General features: G+C 36.2%; 1 protein-coding gene across 1 annotated transcript; it reads left to right on the forward strand.

Moving 5' to 3' along the window:
* Positions 1-132: 132 nt before the first annotated feature.
* On the forward strand, positions 133-19,094 carry LOC139151833 (85/88 kDa calcium-independent phospholipase A2-like). Its single transcript, XM_070724840.1, has 14 exons — positions 133-261; positions 2,157-2,278; positions 4,068-4,369; positions 4,617-4,832; positions 6,131-6,311; positions 6,523-6,710; positions 7,056-7,335; positions 7,789-8,062; positions 8,765-9,031; positions 9,277-9,427; positions 9,550-9,692; positions 10,182-10,336; positions 10,778-10,945; positions 14,541-19,094. Exons 3-14 carry the CDS (start codon positions 4,143-4,145, stop codon positions 14,754-14,756), a joined length of 2,466 nt encoding a protein of 821 aa, XP_070580941.1. The 5' UTR covers positions 133-261; positions 2,157-2,278; positions 4,068-4,142; the 3' UTR covers positions 14,757-19,094.
* Positions 19,095-19,164: the final 70 nt, after the last annotated feature.

Here is a 19,164-nt window from a genome sequence, read left to right on the forward strand (position 1 = left end):
AGACACGAGGAAGGCCATGGCAAGCATAACATTCTCACGTTATAAATTAGTTATGATAATTTTTTACAATGATACCAGAGCTTTTCCATAAATAGGATTAGTTACTTCCTGAACGTACCATCCCCCATGGTACAGACGGCCAATCGAAAGGACTTGTGGGATAAAAGACTCGGCATCAGTGAACAGGAAGTAAACACGCCAATTGAATGTCATCGTGACACCGCCATTCCACCAGACGAAGTGTCTCAATACTGTTACCGTGTAAGTAAAGAGAAAGGACTTAGAGTTTGATCGATCTACCACCATGATTATCCGACAGATGCCAGGTTGCATATTGTTTTGCATCAGTCGAGGTGTTTTGGTCTATGCGCATGGGACTGTGGTCCAGACCTCAAGTGGCCGCCTTCGCAACGAAAAGCAAAGTGAAAGTAATGTCGCTAGACTCCACTGTCATGACTGTACAGCGAATAGCAACCTTGGCTGTCAGCCGAGGTAGTACAATCTCTCTGCCAATTACACAAATCTGCGAAAATGGGTGACATGTGCTGTTGCAGTTTTGTGTTTAGACCCTCACATTCGCCACTGCACTGCAGCGTAGACCCTCCGTTTTTTGGATGGTCTATGATGATGAGTATGACTGCAGCTCTAGCTAGCTGTAGCTCTGCTCTACATGGCAGGGCTGTGCGTTGGTGGGGGCCGTACAACGCCGTTAACACACAGCCCTGCCATGCAGAGCTATAGCTGCAGCAGTAGCTCGAGTTATGCCTGGGTAGGTCGGAAGGCAAACCCATATGCCCGGGCAAAACCTCGAGCTACATTACTGCAGCTAGTTCACTGCCTGCTTACACAACTTGACAATATAAAACAGTATTGGCATGGCAGCGGTCAAGCAATATGCAAAGGTATTGATGAGAATAATATGAACTACACGGTGCCTGAGTCTGTCGAGTGCACGAGTCCTAGCAATCTCCCTATCTTGATAAAGCTGCACTGATGAATCATTAAAGTATGCTCCACCACCGTGACCAGATTGTGTACCTGTAGTTTAGTTACGAGTGAGAACAAGCTTCCATTGTGGGGAAAGTGAGAAATTTAAATCAGACAGACAATATATGAACAAATACTAAGGTGAAGAAATGCAAACAAACGATGGTTGGGGTCATAAAATTTGTAAACCTGCATTTGTTTCTTAGATAGTAATATGTTTTAAAATTACTGTATTGCAAATTAGGCATGTTTATGTTGGGTTTTTCAGTGGGTGATCAGATAAAATGCACTTATCATTTGTACTGTATACATTCAAATCTTTCTATACAATCTCAGTACCATCGTTGATTCATACATGAAGTTTTATTCAAGAGCCCAGTGGCTGTAACTTTTGATAATTTCTAGCACTATTTTTTGTTTTTAACTGCAACCACGGTTTCTTGTTCTACTATACTCCCCAAATCATGTTTAGATACAAAGTATTCAGCTTGTCAACTCAGCCTGTACATGTGTAGACTGCAATGATATTGTTGACAAGTGAATTCTGATCTGGGCTAGAATTCAACTATAAACAATAATGGTGCGTTTTACATGTAAAGATACTGTGTGATAAGATGTAAGATGAATAGTACAGTAGGTATTACAACATGCTTTATAGGGAGTAGAACAGCAACTTGCAATAGACATATTAAATAAAAATAGTGAGAGAAAAAAATGTTACAGCTGCTGGCCTTTTGATTAAGGTTTTCATCTCGTGCTTGAAGTTAGTGCCGTGCCATCTGAAATTGAAGTTATGTTCTTTCACTCATGACAAACAAACATACTTCACCAAGGCAACCTTTGTCTAAATAGTTATACCACAATATGGTGGTAGCCATATGCCCAGCTAAGTGATGATAATATTTTTCAGGGCTGTCTCTCAAGTGAATGGTATTGGTTGACATGCTTTGCAAAAAAGTGACAATATCAAATATTTACTTGATAAAGATACAACATATACACAGCTAGAAAGGAATTTGGTGTTAGCTTGTTTACTTGAGTCACATGTGATTTCATGTTTTATGTGCCACAGTTTTGTGTGTTGTAGGCAAACCCAGAATATTGTGCTTTAATAGACCACATCTCAATTGCCTGAATAGTTTAATAATGTACATCAATTGTGATTTTAGATACCCCATAATAGAAGTTACACACGTGTTGTGAGCAGATGGTATAGATACAGATCAGAGCAGTGACTCAGTAATATGGGACCTCACTGAAGTGGAAACGTAATCAACTTTCATTTGTTTTGGTAAGGATTAAGTTGTTTTACAAATATTGCACCAGTAAAATGGGCATAGGTATAGCTATTGAGACTTGAATCTCTTCTGTAATTGCTGGCCATTGCTTGTGTGGATACATTTCCAAAAGTGATTAAGAAAATTTTTTGGGAAAAGGTAAATTTTCCCAATAAATTGTTGAAGAGTGATGGTCATTAAAATGTTATAAACTGGATAAATTTGAGTTAAAGTTTGCATTTCATAATGTAATTAACTATCTATGTAATTGTAAAAGGGAAAATGACAAGCTGCTGAGAGTATTCAACTAGATATAAGCAAAAGATTACAAGGTGAATATTTGTGTTACTAATCTTCCAACTTCATGAAAAAAATTGCCTTAATTGCAAATGAGATGCTTTTGTACTATGTTAGGTATATCCAGAGGATTGTTGGAAATAAAACTGATGATTTCAGAGGTGGGTTTCATGTGATATCCACAATGATAATACCAATTTAAATTCCGAATTTGAAATTCAGACTCACTTACTCAGGACAGATCATCCATTCATGCTGACAAGTACTATCATGAATCATGTGTTGATATGAAGACGTATGGCAATTTGTAGACTGGATTAACAACAGATTGACAAATGACAATTGAATCACAGGTGAAAACCTGCTTTATTTTACTGATATGCTTTACCCCATACTTACAGGTTTTAATTTTGTATAAGGTATGAGATGAACAATGGTCCTTTAACCCTTTTCCTGCCAGACAGTAATAATAAATGCATCACTTTCCCATCAGCCAAGTCAGTAAAAAGCGGTATTTAGCCGAAACATGACGTATTTTCACCCACTTGGCTTGGTCTGTTATAGCATCTTTGGTCCAAAAAAATCAACTTTACAGTATTTATGTTTTCATCAGCTTTCAAATGTACAGTATTATGTTAAAATACACCATATTGAATATGTTGTGTTTCATTAATTTTAACCATCTTGACCTGATGGTGAAATATGGACTTGGCAGGAAAAGGGTTAATATACAGGCGGTGTTTTGATCTATGGTTTAGTGATTTTTTAAAGTGTACAGAGCTTGTTTAGTGGATGTAAAATCATGGAGTTCATGCAGTACATGGTGTAAATATATTCTTCACTTGAAGTAGACACATTTGTTTTTGGTGTGTTAATGTTGAGTAATTGATCATGCAAGTCTTTGTTGCTTAATTATTGACGCATAAGAAGTGAGCTTTGTTTGATATGTACATAGAGTTAGGGTTGAATGTGGTGATAATGATAGGTGTGGTTGATCTTGTTTGGTTATATACTGGCATAGAGCAGAAGTTTATAGCTCAATATGTAGTTTTTTTTAGTGGTTTGTTTAATCTGTATTTATTTTTTTAACTGAAATATGATACCATGTGACTCAATTGTTATGTAGGTTTAATTCTATAATTTGTTATGAATATGTAGTAAATCATATACCATATATTAGTTTTAATTCAGTGTAATACATATCAACATTTGGATGTTGAAACAGTAAAACAACATGGCCTAAAATCCTTACAATAAATTGATCGCATAGAACATTTTTTTATTATATCACCTGCATTGCTCCCTAATAAATGTCCATTAACTTTGATATGTTTGTTCTGATACTTGTTGTGATGTAGATTCATTGGCACATACCATAGTTTGTTAGTTGTTTGCTCCGTTAACGTCCACCTGATGAAGTCTGACCTTTAGGACATTGCAGCACCAATAAAACAATTTGAAAAGCTAGATCTCTTTGTTTTTTGTCCAAAAATGATCTATTAACAGGCTGCCACTTTTACACGTATTGGATATTGAATCCGGATCATAGTACCATTTGGTGCAAGAAGACGCAAGACAAAAATGAATTTCCTAAAGCAAGCAGCTTCCAGCATGCTCAACAATGTGATGGGCCAGATACCTCTCACAGCTACCTATGCATACACTGTCAAACAACTGGATAGTCCTCAAAGGTTTTCCTCTATGACTGTGGTATGTAGAGACACCTACATGCAGCTACTGAAAGATCCTATGAGGACAGAGTTGGAGTGCGTTCTCTATAACCCAGCAGTGAATCAAAAACCATTCAGGTAAATCTTTCTCTAAGGATTTTTACTTTAGAAAACCTTCATGCACATGTATATTTTACTCTCATTGGCAATCAGAGCTGTAAATTTGAAAGATTTTCAGTTTATCATAAAATACAAAGGGTTTGCTAACACAAGATACACACAAAATTCTGAACTGATTTTGCTTGAAAAACCAACTGGTAATCGTACTATACTGGAAATTGATGTATAAACATTCATATTTCACTCATGTTTTCTTCTGTTCCAGTCTTTTCCGACTTTCAGACCTGACACAGGCTAGGTCTGAGTTCCTGACTCTGCAACAGAAATTGCAGCCAATATACATGTCCTCGTTCAGCTGCTACAATGAAAAGACACTGCAGAAATTATGTGACTGCATCAGAAATCACACGTCATGGACAACAGCACATATTGCCGTCCACTGTGGTGTCTCAGATTGCTTAAGGAACAATGAGATCAGCAGGTAAACTTCAATATTTTGTGTCGGAGAATCAACATTATGCAAGAGCTTGCGTCAGTTTTGCCGATGACTCTGCTTAAAGATTTCAAAGTTAGTGCCTGGTGCTTATCGTTTTTCAAACCATTGTTTTTGTGCTTGATAATGCCCCATCTTGCAAGGGTATAGTTGTTGTGATTTATTCAGGGCATAAGCATGAGCAATGTTAACTCATTTTTACACTACAGTACCATTCATAACAAAAAATGTTTGAAAGGAAAGTTTCTAGAAACTGTCTTTGCAGTTAATGTCTAGCCTTTAATACTGAAGGTGACCAAATTAGATTTTGCTATTCCTCATCTAAGCTGTGAACAGTGGCAAAACTCTACCACTACCATTTACTCATTTACGTTTACATTTAGCGCCTCCTCATATTGGACCATGGGCTAATCAAGCCACTTGTAAGCATAGAGGACCTTTCGGGACGTGCAAAGAAAAAATGTAAAAACTTTTCTGTTGAAGATTACCTCGCGAATACTTCAGCGATGTGAATAAAGTCAACTATGTCAACAACAAGGATGCACTGACTCAAAACTTTACTTAGTGATTATCACTTCACGAAGGCAACCTTTGTCTAAAATAGTGATACCACAATATGGTGGTAGACATATGCCCAGCTAAGAGATAATAATAATTTTCAGGACTTTATCTCAAGGGAATGGTATCGGTAGACATTCTTTGCAAAAAAAGGGGTCAAGTGCTGCATCCAAGCCACACATTAAGCCTCCAAAAGTCATGAAATAAAATCAGTCTTTCAACATAGACTACAATGATAATAATCTGAACAATGAAAACACAATAGTAATGTCCATATATTCCAAAGGAATTACATAAAATTGAACATTCGGTTCTGTAAGCATTGCAAATCCAGGGTCAGGCATGCCCAGCTGGATAGGTCTTACAGTTTGCGCTCTGTTTAGATTTAATCAATTTTTGTTCTCAAAAAGTAGTGTAATTTTGTCTGAGATAAATTTCTGGGCCTGTGCTATCTTTGAAATCGTGTATAACTTCAGGGAAGGTATTGTAGACTCAGAGATTATCACACATTTGCTCTGTATACAAACAACTAGAAATGATAGACAACTTGCCCATTGCTTGGAAAATACTTGCTATGTAATGACTATATCACAACTCGTCTTCAGACTTGACTTGCGACTGAAAGTGTTGTTGTGATGGATTTCACAAAGCACTTTAAATAGTGTGTACTAGTTCATGACCCAAGAGACAAAAGCATGTAGATAAAGTTTTTGTTTTTCCATTCAAAGATTTTTGAATAGCACACAGTGTGACATGAAGAGAACTCCCTTACATCTGGCATGCATGGCAGGAAATGTGGAATGCATGAAGGCGCTTCTTGAGTCTGGAGCAAGAATGGATATTCAAGACACAAATGGAGACACAGTCTACCATGCTGCAGCTACAAGTGACAATAAAAAAATTGTTGAGGTTAGTCTTCTGGACTTGTGCACAGCTAGTTGTGTCATACTTCATATGTAGCAACCTACTGTAAAGATTGTGGCATAGTGATTTTTTGATGTGAGAGAGGACTGATTAATTTGTAAATCAGTTTGTTATGTTGCTTATACTTCAATGATCACAAACTTTTTATTACTTATAAGGATTAACAAAAAACACAATATTTTCATGTTTAACACAGATGTTGGCCAGCGTAGATCCTCAGGCAATGAACAGTCAGAATTTTGCCAGTGAGACACCATTACATATTGCATGTAGGGAAAATAAGTATGCCAATGTTCGTGTCATGCTGAGGTCTGGAGCTGATTCCGGTATCATCAGTCGTATTGGGTACCCAATCCACTATGCAATGAAATCATCCAGCACAAAGTAAGTAATAGGAATACTGTGAGATTTCTACCATCAAAAGTCCTTTGACAAAATGACGTGATGCTGTAAAGTGTCTGTGAGATGATTAAGTGTTTTTATTTCTGTTTTGGTACATTAGTATCCTTGCATACATACATACTGGTGTATTATCCATATATTGTGAAACTGCATTATTAATAATTTTATTTCAGTATAAGGAAGGGGTTCGAAGATTTCAGTGTTTGTCGAAAAATTGTAAAGAATTTCCATAGTCAAACACAAAGGTCTTAAAGATTTACATGTACCTATGACTAGTATGAATAATAAAGTGTGTTGATGTAAAACAATGTACTGGATATTTCACAGGAGTATAGCAGCTCTTCTAGAAGTTAATCCACGCTCTGCGGAATTTAGGGATGCGCGCTATGGAGGCACAGTTTTGCACTGGACCAGACGAGCTGAGGATATAGAAATGTTGCTGCAGTGTGGTTGCAGTAAAGATGCAGTCAGCAAAACTGGAGATACGCCCCTTCATGTTATGGTGATGAAGGGCAGAAGTGAGTGCATCATGAGTCTGCTGTGTGCAGAGGCTAATGTTAATATTAAAGGGCAAAATGGGAGCACACCTTTACATCATGCTGTGCAGGTACATGTTGAGTTTTACCACTGTATAAATAAATTATGGATTGGCAAATGAATCACAGCAAAGAACTTATTGACAATTTTTGCATGATTATCAGGAATGATGTATATGAATTATTATTAGTGCAAATTACTGGTATCGGTAAATACTACATAGATCTATCATTTAACCATTACAAGAGACAATTTTGTTGCAATTACTCAAGAATCTTATCCTTAGAGTTCTCGTTGACACTACTTTGAATCACAATTCATCAATCTTTTTATTAAACAAAGAACCCTTCAAAAAACAGCTATCATCTTGTACGCAAATTTGACCCAAATGTGTTAAAATCTGACTTGGCTTGGTGTATGTTAACAATGATGACCCATGCATTTATGATCCATTCTTAGATGTATTTGTGTCAGCTGTCCAAGTATTGGATAATCTGGCATTGGTATTTTCTTGTGACTTCAGAAAGAAGACCTCGACCTTGTCTATATGCTAATAGTGTTTGGTGCTGATGTCAATGCCATGAACAATCAGAACAACACACCACGGCATTTGCTTGCTTTGAATTCAACCAAGAACAGCAAAGTACGGAGTCAGATCTTGTATGCCCTCAACATGGTGGGAGCTCAGAGATGTCATGCTTTGATGAAAAGTTGCAATGACTGGTGTAGACATGACGGGCAGTTCAATGGTGATGCTATTGACCCAATTCAGTCTCATGCCAGTCTTGAAAATCAAGGTGCGTTTCACATCAGGAAGGATTGTGTATGTACAATGTCTGCATGCATGGAAGAATTGACATTTTCAAGATTTTAAACAGTGAACGGTGATTATGTTAAGGTTCAGTACCCCTGTAGAGTTTACCAGGGTTCCCCCTTTTATATCAATATATTATCTTATTAAGGGACAGCAGAAATGGTATCAGGTTTCCACCACATCAACCTATCTTCCCAAACCTTAGCAAAAACACTGGTGAACAAGCTCAAGGAAAGTATGGACGGCCATACAGTGGGCTGTAAAGGATACTACTAAGGTTGCCAAAATAATTTACCTTATTTGCCAAATCTTAGCAAAAAAGACAGATTGTCGGCTTGTTATTCTGGGAATGAGCTCAAAAATACACTAGTGAAGACCAGGTATCTATACAAGGATTCGGTTCTGTCATGTCTTGGTAATTTGGTGTACAGGAGCATTTTGTTCAGAAAGTTTATTGACATTGATTCCTTTTCTTGATCATGATGACGTCATGTATTGGCTTTTCAGAACCAAATTGTTTAGAATGCAAGTTACTATCTGTAATAATCATAATTTGTCAGATACATAGAGGTGCTAATTTCTTTGTTTTTTCCTTTCAAAAAAGACAGATTGGCGGGTTGTTCAATCTAATATAATCTTTGCACTATTTTCGCAACATAATTATATACTTTTGTTTTTCTTTCAGCATATGATGATTTCCTAGCATTAAATGTTGTTGCTGCAGCCATGAAGAGACACACTGCAGGAAAGCCAATGGACGAAGTTGATAGTGCTTCTGCAAAACGTAATTTTGACACTGTCCTTTCTTTGGATGGTGGTGGCATTAGAGGACTTATTCTAATCCAATTACTCCTTGCAATTGAGCAGTATGCTAGGCGGCCTATCAGAGACATGTTTGATTGGATTGGAGGTACCAGCACTGGTGGTATATTAGCTCTAGCTATAGTTCATGGTAAGTACATGTAATCGCCCAACTATAAGCATCTGTTACATATAATGATTGATTCATAAATGTTTCCCTTAAAGGCTTTGTGAGTTATTATCATGAAATTACACAAATTAATACTCTCATATGTTGCACTTCATTTATGAAATGTATCATGCATTCTCAATTTTGCATACTATTGTAATTGTACCTCTGAGTCCACACTTACTTGCAAATGCCACTGGTAATTTTCAATTTTCATATTTGTCAAGGCCGTAGTTTACGAGAAATTCAAGGGTTCTATTTCAAACTGAAGAATGAAGTGTTTCAAGGGAAGAGACCATATGCATCAGAGCCTCTGGAAAGAGTAATGAAGGAAGAGTTCGGAGAACACACAACAATGGATGCAGTTCAACACCCAAAGTAAGTCTAATTGTAAATTTTTAAGAACCAGACATAAGGCTGGAATACTCTGTGTCACTTCAATGGTACTTCTACTGTAGTTATTACTTTAATATAAAAGAAGATAAATTCTTCCTTGACAGAGTACTAGTGACAGGTGTCCTAGGTGACAGAAATCCTCCAGCCTTACATTTCTTCAGGAATTTCGAAGCGCCTCCAACTTCTTCTGTTGATCAATTGGTCAATAAAGAGCCAGCCAAGTTTACACCACCACCAAAACCTCATGGTAAGGACATTGGTTTAATTTTTATTCTGGTATTCAGCATTCAGCATTCTATATTTTCGTCAATAGAGCTTGCAAATCTGTTACATGTATTATGATAAGATGACCTTCTTCCTAAGAGATACTTGAAGGAAGGAATGATATTACATCCCAATGGACTGGCCATAATACTATAGAATACAGAGCTTCTAAAGATTTTGTAGCACATCTGCATGAAAACAGTGTGAATGAATATTCAATTTTGAACACATTAATACTGGTAAATAGATATGATCTGTGAAATTTAAAGTTTTAATTGGCTAATGAGATTAAGAAAGATAGTTTACATGAAGAATAACAAGCTTGTCATTGTCATGGGAGTACCCAGTACTTCTCAAATCTTAGCAAATGTTTTCATCAGTATATGAGAGTTTGTCCTATCAGTAAAGTCACAGACATGTTTCTATACAAAAAAATGAGTGCTTGTCACAAGCGCAATGATTTTCATTTCAGAGCAACTGGTATGGATGGCAGCCAGGTCAAGTGGTGCAGCACCAACCTATTTCAGATCAGTAGGTAGATTCCTAGATGGTGGACTTGTTGCCAACAATCCTACATTGGATGTGTTGACAGAAATACATGAGTATAATATGCATTTAAAGCAGCAGGTACAGTGCTGATATTCAACTGTATTAAGCTTGATAAGCCATTAAATTTAAAAATGAAATTCTGCATATCCAAACTTCTGATTTTTCCTCTCTATTTTGAGAACAGGAGTTTGCTCACATTTTCCTGAAAACCTAAACTCTACAGTGAAGACTGTCAGTATTTTACACTCAGATCACCTTATATTGTTCTCATGACATGAATTTGTAGTTCAGAAAAAGAATTTTTTAATACGTTTATGAAGTGTCTTCCACAAGAATACATGATTGTAGCCAATATGGTTTCATTCAGACTACCATCTGTTTTGAGTTGTTTTACCTAAAAAATCTAAATACTGAACATGTGCCCCGCTGTTGTTTGATATGCACAACATAATTCTTCAATATACATGTAGATTATTTAAGCTTGGAATGGTAATCACGATGCATTCAATTTACTTTCAGGGTTTAGATGAAATGGTTAGAAAGCTTGGTGTTGTCATTTCACTTGGAACCGGAAAAATACCAATAAAGAAAGTTGGAAGAGTTGATGTGTTTTGGGGGGATGGAATCATTGATACAGCAAAGTCCTTGTTTGGTATTAAAAATCTGGCAGAAATTATGCTCGAGCAGGTATGTTGTGTAATTGTTATGCTCAGTTTTTTGGGTTAATATTTTTTTTTATTTATTTTTCCCACCAAGTAACATCTTTCATGTGTATGTTTTCTCTGAATAATTTTATCTATAAAAATAAAAAGTCAGCATTTTCTGACATTACCAGGGCTGTCAATTATAGCCGGTCACCGGCGGCAAATCGCCGTCTGACACAGGTCTTGCCGCCGCCTGTTTTCCCTATTCAAGGCCTGTAATAATGATCTTTACACACGTTATGAATTCTTTCCTGTCCAAATTCTACCGTTGGCTGCGCTGTGCTATAGAGGCGTAGCCCCTAAGGCTCGTTGGTAGCCGATTTCTGATTGGTTTTAATAGGTACTGTCAAAAAGCTTTACATGTTCTGATTGGTTTTCGGACGTACACGATCGATATGGCTACGAAAGTCGACAGCCACGTTGGGTTTATGGGTCCAAAAAAGACCCCGAGAGGCTAGGCTCACACTAGCTCTGGATATAAAAGTAATGTCAATATTTGTAAATCATTTTATTTTCCTGAGGAATTTCAGTGATCGGGGTTTCAATCCATCAATGGTATAGCATGCAATGTAGATTTCACGCCGACGTCTGAGCAAAATGCCATAGCATTACGTGTATTTAGCGACTGGAATTTTGATTTGTTTTCCCGTTTGCAGATCGTGAACACTCTTTACAATGAGTAAGAATCGTTTACTCAACGCAAAACAAACTTTGTGGGGACTGACACAATTTTTAGTGAGTTTTGACTACCACTGAATTTGTTTGCACCAAGCCGCCGTTCTATGAAATGTATTCATACGGTAGTACATGCTGTGTACTGTGGTTGTTTCGAAGGCCCGAGTATTGAAGTTTGATAAATATTTTCCGACATCCGAAATCTTTCCTCAAAAGCAAATATCGGTATTCCGATCCTTCAAAATCATTTACCAAGACCAACATCTTTTAATGTTTAGGGCAATCACAAAATTTAGCTAGGCTTGACTATATACTTTCGCGGTATCTTGCATGTAAGTGCGGCGGTAAACCATGTTTTAATATGGATATAACATGCATGTAGTGAGCTATATACCCACTTGGCAGGCGTGGGTTTCGACAAAACTCTGACTACTGTGAGGGATATCAGAATAGATACTATGATAGTCATCAGGAGAAAATATTTGATCGTTAACTTTCACGCGCAAGGATTTACTACGTAAATAAATCAACATATTCTCAATCTTGTCGATTGAGAGGCCGACTGACAACGAAGCCACGCAATTTCATCAGCGGATGTAAATTTGAGTATTGTAATTGTTTGTATGACGTAGCGTCTACTGGTAATGGTCTCGTATTTACGCCATTACATTTGTAAATTTTCACACTGGAAATTCATAGCCGGTAACTCTGAGGAGAGGTCTTGAAACAGACAAAATAAAATTACAGCAGTATCAACCAGACGCAGATCGGAATTTTTTGTCGTGACGTTATGACATCAGTTTTGCAGTGGGGACAATATTTTTTTAAATTCTAATACGATTAGCTGTTTTTGAATGGGAACGTATTACAATTATTGAATTACTTTCTGCAGATGTTGTTTCTTAAGAAATAGTTTCTGCAGGTGTAGTTTCTAAAGCTACATCTGAAGAAATAGTTTTTGCAGATGTAGTTTCTGAAGCTACATGTACTGTTTCATCAGCCTGAGAATCACACAATATTGAGGTACTGCCATACAAGCCTTGGGCTTAGATGAGTACTCCAGTGATTCTGATTATGGTTCAGATTATGATCTTTATTAAGCAGGTTGTAATTCAACAATTTGTAGGCAAATAATAATAACCTGTTATATCAATAAACATATAAACTCTGTACTTTTGTTTGTCTTCCATAATTTATTTCACAAGATTCAATTTCATGTTACTTTTTATACTTCAGTTATAATAAACTTGACAGTAAATTGCCCTCAAAAGTGCCACCACAGGCCACCAATTGAAGATGAATAATTAGAAAAGCTTCAGCTTCAGGAGGGGGAAACCCCCCTCCTGACCTCCCCCCGCGTGCGCTTGCGCGCACGCCTTGCTCCGCTTCGCTCCGCACAAGGCTGTACCCTCCTGTTCTTTCACTTGTACCCTACTATTCTGAAAAACATTGACAGCCCTGCATTACTGACAAAGTTTTGTGTTTGCTCTGTGTTAGTCACATTTTTTTGTGCTCACACATTCATATGGTGTGTGGTTATTAGTCCCAGTGGACAAGAGTATGGAGGACTTGGTTGTGTCCATGTTGTGTCCTTGCATCTGTCCATTCACATAAATCCTCAGAAGTGCCTGGAGTGATTTCTTTCGAACTTGGTACAAAGATTACTCCCTATGTCATACATCATGCACGTCAATTTGTTTTGTAATATGATCCAATATGGCCGCATGATGGCCATTTTGTTTCCTCTATTTGATGTCTACAGCCAATACTGAGACAGGTTTTGACAAGTGTCTTTCAAACTTGATGCAAGGACATCGCACTGTAGCTTACCTTTGGGCATATAATTATTTTAGCAAAATGATCCAATATAGCTGACAGACGGCCATGTTTGCTTCGTTGAAGGTGTTTTGATGAATAAAAATGAGCTATAATATGTCAGGTCTTGTACTTTGTACCAGGCAAAATGTGGTTAATAAACGCATGTTCATTTGCTTGACAGTAAGAATGAATGTCAGCTCTGGAAGTTTAATCTGAAATTAATCTGAATCCAATTCTGAAATTTCCTTTCTTCATGGCAGTTCAAAAACCTCTGAGTTAAAACATATTGTTGCTATGCTGTTTTTATGAAATCCAGTTTTGTTAGTTTTTATTATTCCATCATTTTCCAGATATATTTTGACCAATAGCACTTCATCATCAGATCTGTTAATGGTGGGACCATGCCATTGATAATGACTTGTTTTGTCAAATGTCTATCCTTGATACATGTAAGCACTGTCATGATATACAAGTTGCTCACAGCATATCTAAGATAGAAATCGTTTCCCTAAGTATTCATCATTTCATGTTCCATGTTACCCATCCCATCTAGAAATAGGAAGAGAATCGTGTCCAGCTATTTAAGCGTATTCAATTGAATCAACTACTCTGTACATCATATGAATAAATATACAATGCACAAAGTTGATGATTTTGTCCAATTGTTATTTTATACAAGCATTTTCCAAATTCCACTAAATATTTTAACTAAGCATGAAGCAAATCTCAGTAGTTTTTAAAGTTTCACTACAAACTACAGTTGAAGTTTTTTAGATGACCCGACAAAAGGTAATTGGTTTGTATACTTTACAAATTAACCTGGCACTTAATTGTAGTGTGCGTGATGAAAGTCTACAGTGTAAGGATTTTAGTGCACTTCTACTACCTTCTTCTGCTATTGTGAAGTCAAATATAGAGAATCATCAAGCCCTTGAGACGCTGGATCTCTGGACTGTCTTTGCACTTGTTGGTGCTGTAAAGGTAAAATGTCACATTATCAAGTTAGAATGCAGGATAAAATGACTGTGCTTGAATTTGGCCCGTTTACTCGTTTAACCATGACTTATCTCTTTCATTTCTTCTAGGTAACAGAATCTGCATACAGACCTGTTGACAAGAGCAGAGCATGGTGCAATATGATAGATGTGCCATTTTATCGATTTAACCCCCAATTATCAGCTGAGGTGCTGCTCGATGAGACCAACGACTCAGTGCTGGTAAAAATGCTTTGGGAGACACAAGTTTACATCTACCAGAATAGGCATAAATTTGAACAGTTAGCTGTGCTGTTGAACTCATAGGTGCCCTGTATTTCTCATGTAAATTGTAATCCTTAAGTCATGCTGATGTTTCTAGTGCTATACTTACTGGTATGCACAGAATTTTACATGTCTGAAAACTGAATTGAAATTTAGTTACTTTGCAGTATTATGCAATGATTGTTTCCTTCTTAGTATCATATATAATGAAATTGATATATCATCAGCTACATAGAGTGCAATCAGTTGACATCCAACATTTCTCACAGTTTTCTCGGATATTCTTTGAATTCTACTCAATATATAAGTAACCCTTTACACTACTAGTATAACAGCAATATTCAGTTGCAAAAGAATGGGTAATTATACGTTTCACGTTTTACTTCGTTTGAAATTTCCTACCCATTTGAAAAACTGGTCATATTACAAGAAAGCAGCAAATACATCAGCAATCTGTTCCTATGGATGGCAACATGAGCAAGATTGTAGTGCATAATACTACATGTCCACCTTTTGGGGTCTCTCTTTGGCAAACTTGCTTGGAGGCAGTCATATTTGTGTAGGGCATGGGCACCTGTTCATTATCTTTTCCTGTTCAAACTTAAACATGCTGTTCCTGTTTTAGATAATAAACATCCTGTAGTAAGTATGTTCACAGGAATGAATTGAGTTTGAAAGAAAAACAATAAAAATTCAGCAAAGAAGTTACAGCTCTCGGTTTTGTTATCATGTTCTGTCCGAATTCTTCCTGACAAATCTACAGGACCTTCTTGTGTGAATTTTTTTTATCGCTGAGTAGTGAAACCAAGTGAAATTCTATCAGTATGATTTATGATTACATTATGTGTGGACTAATTTTTTCAAAAGATTTACACATTCTCTGCATAAAAAAAATCATTCCACCATTCAAATGTATATCAATTGAACCTTTGCTGAGAACAGCTAAATTTACAATGTATAATGTCATTAGACAGATTCACAAAATAAAATATGATATGTGAGCTTGTGTTGTTCAACAAATAGGTGTAGTTGCAGAATTGTTGCAATATCCAAATGTCACTGTCATTTGGTCTGTCTGGATATCCTCAAGGTGAGGAAATCATGTTTATCATTCATTTTATGTAGTAAATAAAAAAAAATTCACAAAAACATTTTGGTTTTACTAGAAATACCTAATGGTACATAGCAGGTAATAACATCAGCTTTGTTCATTTGCAAGTTAATAACCTGAACATGTCAACTACCAAAGAAACAGCACCATATAGGTAGACTAGCCCACTAGTCAGGTGGTATTTCTTGAGCGTACGCGGTAGTTTTTGGCTTGCCAAGTGGGTTTTGTGATCACCCATCTATCTCCCTCCTGAACTTCATTCCTGAAATTTTGTAATCATCCTACCATCATCACAACAGTCCTCTGAACTTTCTTCCCTCAGTTTACTCCATTATGATAAAATTAGCTCACAGAGGGGAAAAGTCTACCATGTAGTGGATTAAGCTCCTTGTTTGGGTGTTAATCTGTTTTTCATGTAATACTATTGACAGTGTATTATACGTTTATCCTTTGTCACATTTTATTATATTGGCGAATATGGTTTGCAAGTTATATTTTGCTAGATAATTTTGTTTGAAAAATGCGATTATATTTTTATATACATCAATAAATTTGGCTGAACAAAATAGATAAAATGTTTCATTAGGAAGTATTTTGCCACCCAATCTGATTAAAATCAGATGTACAGTATGGCGATGTCTGTTCTTGCGTGGTATTCTCTTGCTGTCACCTCTCACTACGACAGCAAGAGAATACCGCGCAAGTACAGACATCGCCGTACTCTACATCTGATTTTAATCAGATTGTTTGCCACCCAGTCGTTCTGTGAAAGTAGTAGTCCGAGGTCATTCTGTTCCTAGAATTGTGCTCAGATACCATTATTTGTTCTTTGATCATACCTTTGCCATGCATAATTGCCAAAGTCAACTTTGGTCATCAGTTAAAATATTACTGATAAAACATTTTAAAATATCACTTTAATGCTTTCTCTTCGAGATTTAGACCAATATTGCTACATGTGTAAACTTTCTAGGCTTTCTAAAATATTCAACGAGGCTGAAATCAAAGCCAGTGGCACTCATTACCTGTGTCGACTATGAATGGCAATATGATAGGCGTATTTTCTCCAATGCAAGGGTAGGAGGATAATTTCTTCATATTGGCTAGAAGTACTTTCTATGCTGTGCTCATTATTGAGACAGAACCATTTGATGGATAAAAAACATGTCATTCTTGTTAGGTACAAGGTTGTCATTTCTTTGGTGATAGGTATCAAAGATAGATGAGACACATGCTAGTGTGTCGGAGTATATCATTACATTGTTGTATGCTTTTAGAATGTGTATAATAAGTAAGAGATTTTAATAGCTCTTTTATAAATGCAAACTTTGAAGTTTATACTTTTGTGTCAGCTTTATGAAATATGTACTGCTACCGTACTTTCTTGTGGTGTTTCAGTCATAGTCATATATACCGGTACATGTCTTATCAAAGGTTTTCTGTCATTTTGGGAGTATATTTTACTCTCATGGTGTGGTAATGTTAGTTCATACACTGCAGGATGCTCAAATACAAAGAATAAGCTTGCTAGTCGACTCTTGCTAGCTAGCTGTGAAGAGATACAGCTAATTATATTGGTACAATTGAATTTAATATTGTGAGTCATGCAAAAGTAAATAGGTAGCCAGACAAAAAAAATTAAAAAGGAAGGAAATGCAATCTAATTACATTTTATGTATACAAACAAGCAATCTAACAGTATTGTGTTATTTCCTAAACTGTCACATCATTATCCTAAGATGTACAAGATACGTGCCTTTATTTTTAAGTATGAACAATTATGCAAAATGGCGTATTAAGAATATTGGATCATGAATGTGTGGTTTTGTAGGTTTGAAATTGAGAGCAATGTAGTATCAGTGCAGTCTGCACATTTCAATTCAGAAAGATTCTAGCATCAATGAGCAACATCTATGTCAGTAGAGTTTTTGTGTTCTGTGCATCAGGCTAATATTAATTTGTAGTTCATTTTAAATTGAACATGCAATCAGCAATTTATGTAGTGGTAGAGTACCAGTCTGTTTTACCATTATAAATCTCACAAGAAATACTAATTATGCAGTTAATGAGCAAGTGTATTCAACAGCTTGTTTGCTTGATAATATATGCGAATGTATGGATATTCAAGTTTGTACCAAGTGTTTTGCAACAAGAATAGGTCCTCAACAGGATTGTTTTTATGCAAAAATGATTCATAAAATTAATGATAACAATTTCAGTACTTAATTACAAGATATATTCACAAGTAAGAAGCATTCAAAACTAAAATGTTGAAATACAACATATGCAATAAATATGTCATAAAAAAACTTTACTTTTTTGCAAAGAAGCCTCATAGGAATGTATTGTAGTGCATAAGGTCTGGCATGCTAAAGAAGTAACTTTTATTTACAAACGAGAGATTTTTGTGCAGGTAAGGTTTTAGATGAAAGGACAGTTATTTTGAAGGAAGTTCAATTACTATTGTATCATGCTTTAAATGTATTTGATGCGAATTAATGCAATTGCAGCAGGTATTGTGTGTACAGTTAGTGTGTGTTTCTTATATTTTGACTGTGACTTTAAAGAGCGATACTACAGTTTCGTATGGACAAAGTGTATTTGGATATTTTTTCATGTAGCATCTGAGACTTCTGAAAATGTGTAAATTGTACGTTTAGCCCAGCTGTAACTTAGAGCAAACAGTGAAAATGTCATAATGTCTAGTATATTACGCCAATATATTGATGACGATAATACAGCAATCTGACTGGTTGGGATGTGAAAACAACAGCACTATCTATATTTAAAATATAGCAGAATTGGAACATGGGCAAGCTCTCAGTTACAGAAAAACCCGTTTTTAATGTTTCAGCCAAAATTTCATATACTGTTATTATATGGATTGCAATTATCCACCTCAGCAACAGGTATAACCACTTGGTTGTGACCACTTCACTCCATATACGCACAAGTTTGCTTTCGCTTGTGCATGGTTTTTTGAACTCACAACTGAGCAAAATCTTGTAGTATACCTGCCGCAGGGTGCAATAAACCTCTCATTCACAAGCTAATACCCTTCAGCCCTGGCATGAATGCTCCTTTAACAAAGAGTGTTCTTAATTGTGTGAACTTTTTTTCATTTTATTGTTAATTTGTACATTTTCTGTTCTTTCTTGACAGAAAGGCTTGAAAACTGATTTGTCCCCACAAATAATATGCAGCTGAGTGGTTGACATTTGTAACACAGTAAAAACTTTGTCCAATAAAAGATTTTGATTATCTGTAAATGTATTTGATGCGATATCTGATTACCTATACAGTTCTTGTATGTCTTCATTTGACCAATTTGACTCTGAT

The sequence above is a fragment of the Ptychodera flava genome, chromosome 15 (assembly GCF_041260155.1).
Source record: "Ptychodera flava strain L36383 chromosome 15, AS_Pfla_20210202, whole genome shotgun sequence".
NCBI lineage: Eukaryota > Metazoa > Hemichordata > Enteropneusta > Ptychoderidae > Ptychodera > Ptychodera flava.

Excerpts from the sequence above, each read along its gene's own strand:
- LOC139151833 (XM_070724840.1), top strand. The coding sequence starts at position 4,143 with ATGAATTTCCTAAAGCAAGCAGCTTCCAGCATGCTCAACAATGTGATG. Across the intron at positions 7,336-7,788 it reads CTTTACATCATGCTGTGCAG|AAAGAAGACCTCGACCTTGT; the intron begins GTACATGTTGAG and ends TTGTGACTTCAG. Across the intron at positions 9,428-9,549 it reads GATGCAGTTCAACACCCAAA|AGTACTAGTGACAGGTGTCC; the intron begins GTAAGTCTAATT and ends CTTCCTTGACAG.